The sequence below is a fragment of the Poromitra crassiceps genome (assembly GCF_964638095.1).
Source record: "Poromitra crassiceps genome assembly, chromosome: 14".
Classification (NCBI taxonomy): domain Eukaryota; kingdom Metazoa; phylum Chordata; class Actinopteri; order Beryciformes; family Melamphaidae; genus Poromitra; species Poromitra crassiceps.
The window spans coordinates 20517406-20528894 of NC_139633.1; the positions used below are offsets into that span (position 1 = coordinate 20517406).

General features: G+C 46.6%; 1 protein-coding gene across 1 annotated transcript; it reads right to left on the reverse strand.

Moving 5' to 3' along the window:
- Positions 1-4078: 4078 nt before the first annotated feature.
- On the reverse strand, positions 4079-8854 carry atxn1l (ataxin 1-like; the record flags this gene model as incomplete). Its single annotated transcript, XM_083650961.1, has 2 exons — positions 4079-5666; positions 7787-8854. The coding sequence occupies 2 exons, from the start codon at positions 8852-8854 to the stop codon at positions 4194-4196; spliced, it is 2541 nt and encodes an 846-aa protein (XP_083507087.1). The 3' UTR covers positions 4079-4193.
- Positions 8855-11489: the final 2635 nt, after the last annotated feature.

Below are 11489 nucleotides of genomic sequence, written 5' to 3' on the forward strand. Positions count from 1 at the left end.
TTGCCCTCCGTTGTAAGACACTCTTGACATCGTCTTGTTAAAAGTGCAGGAAAGAGCTTGCATTGAGTTTACTTTCAGACTAGAGAAAAACAGAAAGTACATGTTAAGCATATATAGGACTAAAGAGTGTATTTAAATTTTTAACCGAATAGATCATGCAGAGAAAACACAAACTAAAAACAACCAGTTTGTGATGACATGGTTGAAACGTCCGGGGCCCCGAGGCTGATGGTAACCCTATCAGACAGAGAAACACTACATCTACTGATGAACTTCTGCTTACAAGCTTCTACAAGTGTCAGGTGTCAAGGGAGGGCATTTCTGATTTGTTCCTGTACACACTGAAAAAGCAACCCCAAGTCCATTACAAGCATCATTCCATCAACAACACATTGTACAAAGCAGATCTTAAGGCATTATCGACAAGCATCATAATAGCGAACTATACAAAAAAATACTAAATCTATCTACAGAAACAAACACAATTTGTGATTTTTCCATGATTTTGTGTGCTTTACATTTCGAAACTCTTCAATTTACCAACAGTTTATTTTAAAACACTGTAAAAGGAGGGCGTTTAGTGCAATTACTTACAACAAAAGACCATCAGTGATGTGAATAAAGCGAGTTCACTGGACATCTTGGTAGTAGTAGTTTCCTGCTAGACAGCATACCTTGCTCAAAGCAGAGGGCAAAAAAAGGCTCATTGTAGCACAGGATTAGCCTGGCTAGCACAGGATGGTCTTGCTGTGAGAATGAACAGGAGGTAAAGTCATTGGTGGCACTGCTTGCACCATTTAAACCCTATTAAAAGGTGTCTTCTCAACCTCAAATACAGTGTGGGAGTGGCTTGGCAATTGTGCCAATATCAATGCTAATCTCATGTGATTTGGCCCCAACTATGTGGCAACATCATGATGTAGATAAGAGTGTACTGATCTGTGACTGAACAGTAGGCTATATTTAGAAGGTCGGTGACAAACAAGGGACTGCTGGGCAAAAAAGAGAAGCCAAATGGCAAAAATAAAAACACTGGTTTGTATTCCTATGAGATGGTAATTTAAAGCAAAAGTACTAACCAGAAATCAGTGTACAATGACTGCATCAGCCAACTTGCATACGATACAAACCTGCCCTACCTTTCGTTGGTATACTAGAATACTTCGGAGTTTACTGCATAGTACATGCCAAGACTACATTAAATGGTTTCAGGTATTTTGTGTAAATATATTGCTTACAGGGTGGAGAGGGGGGGAATCAAAATGTAGTCATTACTGCTGAACAAAATGTGCTGTGCGCTTTATGTCAAGATGTACTCTTTCGCTGCAGGAGTTTCTGAATGGCCATCGACTAGGAAAATCATTTCAAAGCATCTTAAAAGTTCCTCGTTGACAACAGTGCCAGAGGATGCGTGTCTGCTCGGCCCAGCTCAGGCTGATCCTGTCAGACGTTTCTTTGACTGACAAGAGGGTGGGATTGTACGCTCCGTGACCCGCCAGGCCTTAAGGGGCTCCGCTATACAGAAATGTTTTACAGGCAGCCAGGGTTGGAGCGGGGGGGGGGGGTGTGTGAACTACATTTGACGCTGTTGTTTATGTCGAGCGTCGGACGTGGCGCGGCCCGCCCGTCAGAAGAGCACAGACGTCACCGTGCCGTGCGCTTATATACATAACGTCTGGGCTGGCGGACAAGCTAGCTCAGAAGTCTAAAGTACAGATACAGACACATTACTCACACACAATCAACAAACGTGTGAACAACAAATCGTAGGATTAGCATCTGAGCACATCCAATGACACAAGTGACATTAATAACAAATCGTAGGATGAGCATCTGAGCACATCCAATGACACAAGTGACATGAAAACAAAATGGACGTCGCAGACGATTCAGAGGTGATTGAATACTTAGCCAGAGGTAAAGGTTAAAAGGTCTATGACAGTCATATATTATTTTTAAAAATTACAGGAGGAAAATAAAAGTGGAACCGTGTGATTTACACTTTTCGATGGGAATGTCTACGTGGAATGCCATCTCATTATAAACATCTGAATGATTTAGCGTCCGGTCTAATTGCACTTATAAAATCTTTAAATTCACCCTTTTTTGGATTTTCTCAGTGACGATGCTAAAAATCTGTCAGGAGGAAACTGCAGCATTCATCTTGGCTAATTTGTAAACAGAGTTAAATATGCAAGTCAGTTTTTTCTCTCTCACCAAAAAACACCAAGAATACTTCAAACATATTCCCTTCATTTAAAAAAAAAAATCTACCATCTGTGATTCCCATTACAAGGTCAGTGTGAAATCGATGAGTGAAGTTTTCTATGTGCAACACAAGACAATCTTAAGATCCACTGGATACAGTTTATCCTAGTAACAAAATAAAGGGACCCTACAGTATACTTTACAACAAAAGACAAAACAGAAGTTAGAATCGATAATGTCCACAACTTAGAGTCAAGCCTCTCTTGGAGATGCACTTGAATAAATCCATATTAGGAAAATAAAATACCATCAGTGAAATGGAGAAGCAAACACAACAAAGGCAGTTCAATCTATAATGAAATACATGGTTTCTTGAGAGATTTGCCCTAAAGGCATGCTTTGAATGTGTTGAACTGTTGAAAGTAACGTCAAAAATTAATACCAAAATAGTGCGTCAACTTTTAAAAAGCTGAAGAGGTTTCAGGTCGGGGTTAAAAGAACGACAGATCTTATACCTCAGACGTATAGATAGAAAACAGCTCACAGAGAGATGCAGTCCAGCCTTGTGCTCTGAAAAGAACTATTGCTTAAACTTGGCAACTGAGCAGAGATTGACTCAAGTTGAGGTTGAGGAGAAACACCGTGTCGCTGAAAAGACACGGGTTCTGACCCAAAGATCTTTTCCAAGGCAACCGACCAGAAGGACTTTCCATTCTGGTGTCCGTGGGTTTTTAGGCTAATGTGGTCCGCAGCCAGCGAGGTGGGAGGGTTCGTCTCTCAGCTTCATTCCCACAGGTGACTTTGGTGATGACCAGCCAGTGCCCCCCTCCATTTAACTTAACTGAATTAAAAGTCACCAGTCTGGTCGGGAAAGCTTTGAGGTATAGTGAGGAGGAAGGCTGTTGCTCAGTAAGTTCAATGATTCTCTAAGGAAAAACTTTTACGTTAAACTCGAAGTGGTGGATATTCTCACTGATGATACTGGAATGCAAGATATCTCTCTTTAGAAAACAAAGTAAGTAGACATGAACCCAACCTGTGGCATTTACACACACACACAGACACACATGCACATGTTAGTGCCCTCAGGGGGGAGCCAGAGGGCACGATGCAGAACTTTTTTTGGAGTGGCAATTGATTGCTGAAGAAACAGGCAAATTGATTGATCATTATGTTGATTGTAAGACGAGTGGGATATCCCACACTTGGCCTGAGAGAGGATCCCGTTCTCTGCAGACTGGCCTCCCGGGAAGGAAGGAGGGAAGGAGGGAGGGAAGAGAGTAGCTCTGCTGACAGTAAAGGTTTTCGACTCCTGCCGGAGACGTATAACATAACATACATTGACAGTTAGCGTCCACGGCGTCACCATCGATACAGGAGCTACTGAGGTCAGCAACTCCACTCTTTTTTGGGTGAATTCTTTAGAAGGGAACAGGATGGTAGGAATGAGGGGAGGATCAGAGATCATTGGTTGTGTGATCTTGTCAACACAGCAGAACGTGCAGAAAGAGGAGCTTCACTGTGCTACAAACACATTCTTCTTAGTCCGTGATCTTCCAATGAGACGGTTTGGTCCAAAAGGAGGCGTGATGCGATGACCTCCGAGCGTGAGTATGACCTCTGATGACCTCTGAGCGTGAGTATGCAATGTGGCAGCGAAGGAGGGAGGGAGGCAGGCAGGAAGAGAAATGCACTGGACTTAATGGTAGGCCATTCATCAGCTACGCTCCCTCTCCCTGTCAGATCTCAGCTGGCCGGGAGAGCACAGGCGTCAGTGCCTTGGCTGAGTGACATCCAAACCAAACTAGAAGCACCCACCAGACAGCTCTTGACAAAAACAAAGATCTTGTATTCTCATAAGGTGTGCAAAATCTCAAACATTCTGAGGCTACATTCTCACTCTTTTTTTTTTCCTCTTTCTCTCCTTCTCACACTCATTCTGACTTTTGGCAGTCTCTCTTCTATAGTTGCTACCAAAGTTGATGCTACTTCCCTGCGTTAGAGCGCCCCTCGATGGACAGTTTGACCTCCTGGGGGATGAACGAGGGCCTCGAGGGGCCGGAGGTGCTTATTTGAGGACGTGGCCCTTCGTGTCCCTTCATGGCATATCTTTGGAGGCCGGGTGATGACCAGCGCCGCTGAGAGGCGCCCAGCACAGGCTGCACCACTCCCATGGCCGCCCCCGGACAAGCAGAGCCCTCTGTGTGCAAATGGTAACTGCTCTGGCTCCTCGCATGCTCTGCTGAGGTCCTATTTGGTCTGGTGGGCAACTCGGTGTGGCCGACAAACCCCGACTGTATCGCCTCCTCCTTGTCACCTGCCTCCTTCTCTCTTTCCCTCGGTCTTTCTCTGTGAACGCGTTCTATCCTGAAATGAGACTGAGGCCTCGGCTGCTGAGGCGCAGGCGGCCCCATAGGCTGGTGAGCCGGCCCGGATGTAGAGTTGCCTTTACCGGAAGTCCTGGACAGGTTCAGCTGCTGCTGCTGCTGCTGTTGCAGATGATGGTGCTGTGGTTGTTTCTGCGGTTGTGGCTGGAGCTGCTGCTGTAAGGTGATGGACACGCACACGTCGCCCACCTGCAGGTGATGGCAGCCCAGGCCGTAGAGCTGGGCCGTGCGCTCGGGGCTGCAGGACGACCAGCCCTGGCCGAACACAAAAAACGGATGCTCCGGGGGCACGTCGATGGTCACCTTGCTCTGCTGCTCGCCCACAGTGAACTGAAGTGCTACGAGGCCCGGTCGCTGCTGGCTGGCGCGGATGTCGACCACCATGCTGGAGTCGATCTTGAGGCCTCCGCTCACCTCGGCGCTCCGCACAAAGTCCTGAGTCTGCAGGTCCTCGACGCGCTTCAGCTCCCCTGTAGCCAGCTGGATGATGGCCCCCTTCATGAAGTGCGACGGGTTGCAGGAGGAGGGGGCAGGAGCCAGGCTGGGAGCCGAGGCCTGGGTCACATCTGCTGCAGCTGGGACAACAAGGTGCTGAGGCAGCTGCTGCTGCTGCTGCTGCTGGTGCTGGTGCTGCTGCGCTGTGCTCAGCTCCACCACAGCTCGATCAAGCAGGCACACTCTGGCTGGGGGGTCGCAGATTTTATAGTTGGAGATCGGGGAGGTCATGGTGGTGGAGGACGAGGCATCGTTGGCCTGGCACAGGTAGTGTTGCGGCGGGGGCTGGGGATGATGCTGCGGGTGATACTCCAGAGGAATAAGGACGGGTTGCCCATTGGCTAGCATGACGGCATGAGCGGGCTGCCCCATTTGCTGCTGGAGAGCGGCCACTCGGTGGTCACTGTAACCCACAGGCTGGGCCGCGTACGCAGTCCGGCCAGAAATGACCCCCGTTGTCTCCCCATGGACTTCTCTGGCTCTCAGGGAACCTTGAGAGAGGTTCAAGGGAGCAAAGGACACCTCTTTACGACCACCGTGGACAGAGGGGACCAACCGACCAACTACCTGCTGGACCTAGAGAAAGAAAGGGGGGGGGGGGGGGGTTGTTAATGGGAATTGTTTTTTATGGGCGCAGTGCAGGTTGAGGCAGAAAGTAACCCCAGAACACGTTAGCGAACACTTGCTTTGTAACAATGGCTGAAGAAAATCAGAGTTTCTCTGAATATGCAACGTTACGGTCACTCACTCTCCAGGAGCGCGACTGTTACTTCAAAGGGTTAACTAGATTGGCCGACTCCTACACACTTACCCGATGGATGGATGATATAACAGGATGACCTTATGTGGATGAGAGAATCCAAGCGTATAGTCAAGAGAAACTGAGGGCGTATATATAGATCTTAGATGCTTATTGCTTAACTATGTCCTGAAAGGTCATGTAGGCCACAAGACTTGAAAATACAAAGATTTAACAGATGAGTTTTGTGTCATGCAGTCCAAAGTTCTGCCTAGCCATCAGCAGACCACCACGGCATGCATCAGTGGATTCAGACTGGAAGACAATCAAGTGCGCACAGCGTGTGAGATTTCTAGTTTTAAATAAATAAATAAATCCGGGCTATGTGAGTGTTCTGGTCGCATTCACCACAGCCTTCACAGCCTGAAACATGTCTGCTGTGATATCCATCTTATCATGTTTTAATCATAGTTGATTTTGATTTTTTTTACCGGCAGTGGCAACTGGTATGCGATACAATTTCAAGTTGGAACTTGGAACCATTACTCCTTCCATTCTGACACCTAGTACCAACACAGCAAGATGACATTTTGGCTAACATATTAGCTCTGTGGCGTTTGGCCTCCAGCGAGCACCGTGATGTCATCATGATGTCGGCCATCAAGGGCTCTATAGCGTGGACCACAAAGTTCCATCAAGGGCTCTATAGCGTGGACCACAAAGTTCCATCAAGGGCTCTATAGCGTGGACCACAAAGTTCCATCAAGGGCTCTATAGCGTGGACCACAAAGTTCCATCAAGGGCTCTATAGCGTGGACCACAAAGTTCCATCAAGGGCTCTATAGCGTGGACCACAAAGTTCCATCAAGGGCTCTATAGCGTGGACCACAAAGTTCCAACAAGGGCAAGGCATCCCAATGCACTTCCACAGCAGCCTGCACCACTGTATGCAAGTGTGCTATGAAGTATGTGTCTGGCTCAGTGACTGCCTAGTGCCTACATTTCCACAGTCTGAGCTATCAGTAAGGCCCCCAAACTGATGTTTTAACATTAAGCATTACAATTCCTTCTGTCCCATTTTCCCCTGCAGATTTCTGAGGGGAGATTGCAGGATGATCAGAACAAAAAGCACACCGACCATAACGAGGAAAAGAGGCGGGATACAAACTGTTTTGGACTTGCTTGATAACTTGAGTTGTGGAAATTTTGAAAGCCATCCCATAAGCCAAATATAAACCAGACAGATATGCTCTGTCTGGTTTACATTTGGCTTATGTGATGGCAGTCACTGGTTTTGTAGTGGACAAGGTAATAATGCCCTTTTCCCCAAGTTTCCTTAATTCAAAACTCTTTCTTGTGTGCATCATTTTGCCATCAATTTACCTCTAACTCTGTCTTTACTAAACTGAACTGCCTCCAAATGTCAAGGTCATTCCAAATGAAAATTGTCCTAACAAGTGCACTGAAAACCAGCAGTAAAAGCAGGTGGTTTGAAATGACTTCAGCTGAACTGAAACTAACATCACATTGGAATCATCTACTTACCTCCCTGCCCACCACCGTCCCAAAACAAAACAGTGGGTTTTACTCAGCATATCTGCGCAACCACAAATCAAGCCGTTTCCAACACAAAGTATGGTTGTGACTGATTGCCCTATGATCTACATACCCACAGCACAACAATAAAGGAAGCAGACTGAAACATTTGAAATTTGCCAGTGAGTCATGGAAATAACTGCTGCGAAAGAAAATTAGTCAAATTAAGACCCACACAGAGATAAATGACATGTCTAGGCCAGGCCTAGGCTACTAAAAGGTCTACTAAAATGACTGAATATAAAAATACCACAGCAAAAGGTAAGGTCAAATCATTGTGAATACTATGATATAAGAACTGAAGGACTGGAAAAAGTCATAAGCAGGCCATGTCTCGAGCCAGCAGGGGAGGGGGTCTTACCTCCAGGTCACTGTCTGGGGTGCTGCGCTGGCCAGGTGAGCTCCTCTCCTCCAGCCTGCGGCTCTGCAGGCTTCTCTCCTGGCTGAGCTCCAGTGCTACACAACTGGATGCTGCCTGTAGCAGCCGTGCATTTCTGGCAACATAGAGCGAGTCTGATAGCATCTCCCTGGCCGCCTGCTCCTTATCCCCTCCGTTCATCTCCGCCTCGTTCTCCTGCAGGACACTGTGGTGGAGGTCCCGGTGGGGGGCCCTGGCGCCCTGGGCGTGGTAGAAGACTGGCATCCCTCGGGGGCTGAGCTCTGAGGCAGGCAGGACCCCCACGGTGCCGAGGTGCTGCTGGGCAGCCTGCTCGGAAGGCAGCATCAGCGGGACACCGCTGGATGCTGCGACTTTGGCAAAGGCATGAGCAGCCACCTGAGCCTGGGGAGGAGGGGAGACGACACCCTCCTGGATGACAGATGGGTAGGGAACAAGGTGGGAGACAGTGTGGGGCTGAGGGATGGTGCCTGAGGGAGAGATTAACGAGCTGGGGATGAAGCCAGGGGGTACAGCATAAGGTACTGCAGCATAAGAGAGCGGCATAAGAGAGGAATGAGGGATCTGGGCATACCCTAGAGGAGGATATGCAATGCCTGGATGCTGCAGGAGAGGGGAGTGTACAGTGTAGGCTTGAGAGATGTGGCTCAACACTGGGTGGAGACTGGTAGGTGAGTAGGACACAGACGGGAGAGCCACTTTATACAGCATGCTGTATTGGTCGACAGGCACAGCTGGTATGCCATCTGAACCCTCCACTCCATAATGAAGGCCGGGCTGAGCACGCAGCCACTCTGCAGATGGGGCCCCTCCCTGAGTGTCACTGTTGGCCCCGGAGCTCTGGGTGGAAGCCACTTCATCTCCTCCAATACCGCCACCGCCGCCGCCCCCACCCACGCCTCCACTGCCGCCACCTCCCCCTCCACCAAGCACGCCCACCACTGGCCCTCCAGCTCCACTACTGTTACTAACTGGTAGGTCCCTCTTCTTGGGAGGCAGACACTCCTGATTGCGCTCCTGGGCTTGCTTCATTGCAATCGTCTGCGAGCGACCGAGTAGCTTTACTGTACTACACAGGAAGTGAAACTTGCGAGCCAGTCAGCCGGCACAGGAACCAGTTCTGAAATCGCCTGGCTGACCTCATCCACCAATTCACCTGGAAAAACAAAGCGAGGATTTATGAGTGAAATTCAAAACCTTGGCACCGATGATCATCTCATCAGTGCCAAGATGACAGTGACATGGTCTAACTGGATGAAAAAATAAGCAAATAATACAGATCATCAGATTTAAATTAGATCTACACATGGGAGGCACACTAAAGCATCATTAGACTTGACCTGGTCTTACAGACTGAGACATTGTAGGTGATTTGCTCACCATGGATATACATTCTGCTGCCGATCCTCAGTAGCAGATTACACAGAACCAAAGGGAGAGGAAGTGACAGAAGAGGAGGGGGAAGGGGGGTACTAATTCAGTTGAAACTTTTAGCTGCCTGTTAGCCTAAAATGCTTTCAGATTATTGAGAACTGGCGATTCATTCTCCTTTCATTTCTCTTTTACAATAAAGGTGACATGGTGTTAGTCATTTTTTTGAGCATGCCTTAAATTTGTTCCCTTGAAATTCAGGAGGACTTTACGCTATTCCCTCTAATTTGACAGTAACTCGACCTTCATCTTCACACAGATCCAGAGAAACTTTGTATTACTACGATCATCATCACAGAGTCAAACGAGATCTGAACGTGAAACAAATCCTGCCCCTTCATAAAAAATAAAACAAATCGAAACAATGATGTGCAGTAACGTTAAAATAGAAAACTGTTCCCTAGAAAATTAAGTTGCAAGTTGGAATGCTTGCGATCGCCATTCAAACTGTTAACGTTACAATTCAAATCAGAAATCAAATAACGATGTGGTTACCATTAGCTAGGTAACTTGGCTAAAGTTAACGTTAGCTACTTGGTGTTGTTGACGTTACCCAAAACAGAGAAGTGACAGCATCCCATTAGAGTGCGCTAACACTACACGTAGCTAGTGGGTTCACAATGTTAATGTTATGTGAGCCCAGTTAGCGTTAGCTCTGTAATTTATCACTGGACACCATCCCAGCGGAGTCATGCTAGCTAGGCTACATTAGCTAACACAGCAACTACTAGCTAACGTTAGGTGAACTCTCCACTCCTACTCGACTAATATCAGCCATCTAAAATGGCAATGCATGGGAAGCTTAGACGTCTCCGCTTTTTCTCATTTTATAAACGTACCTCCAAATGTCATCTCGAATATGCTTTTCTTTATAAAAAAGTTGATATGCTGAGGAAAACTGGAGAAATCAAGGCTCAGGAGTCGAGCCCATTTCGGAGGCCAGCAGACGAATACGTATAGGCGCTCACGAATGACGTCACTTAGTTTTATCAATTTCCTGATCGTATTCTCTATTTTTTTTAATCCACGAACGTCTTGTACAACAGATGAATCGATATCCAGAATCCATTTGGTCTATTTGTTTTGGTTTACTTAGAAAATAATAATCGTACAAATACTAGGCTAGCATAGAGAAGACAATCACTCTTTTTGCCTGAAAGTTCAAAATGGACCTGTCAGGTTCTCTTGAGCAGGCAAGTAATACACGTAGAGTCGGGTCTACTTGTAGACAATTTATGTAGATTACGTAAAATGCGATGCCAAAAGGCGCAGCTTTTAAATGCTCCAAATGCAGATCGTGAAATTGTATAACACTAGGGGGAGCTGGTCCTATGATGAGTGGTTTCAAGAGCACCAGCATGAACGTTAAATCGCCCCTGCGTGGGCCACACCTGCTAGCCTGCACACCTGCAGCCTCCAATATACTACTATCAAGAGATGATTACTTTTAAAAGCTAAGAAAAACCTATGTTATTATGCGTTTTACTACTTAAATAATTAATGTATTATGCATAAAGTGATATCCACTTACCGTAAATCATGTGTATTGTGCATAAATTTATATGCATTATCTATATCTATCTATAAAAGGGAGCTGGTGCTCTGCCTCTACACACACTTCAGTTAGAGCAGCTACAGTAGACTCCTCTCACCATATTACCTCTTTACACACTTCAGTTAGAGCAGCTACAGTAGACTCCTCTCACCATATTACTTCTTTACACACTTCAGTTAGAGCAGTTACAGTAGACTCCTCTCACCATATTACCTCTACACACTTCAGTTAGAGCAGCTACAGTAGACTCCTCTCACCATATTACTTCTTTACACACTTGAGTTAGAGAGCAGTTACAGTAGACTCCTCTCACCATATTACCTCTTTACACACTTCAGTTAGAGCAGCTATGGTAGTCTACTGTAGCTGCTCTCTAACTGACCTGGCTGTGTATAGAGGTAATATGGTGATAGGAGTCTACTGTAGCTGCTCTGACGTGTGTAAAGAGGTAATATGGTGAGAGGAGTCTACTGTAACTGCTCTAAACTGACCTGTGTATAGAGGTAATATGGTGAGAGGAGTCTACTGTTGCTGCTCTGAAGTGTGTATAGAGGTAATATGAGGAGTCTACTGTAGCTGCTCTAACTGAAGTGTGTCTTGTGTTAAGACTCCTCTGTGCATCTTCATGGCAAATTAGTCTAATAACAGACCTGTTCTGCTTAACCTGGCACAATAGTACTA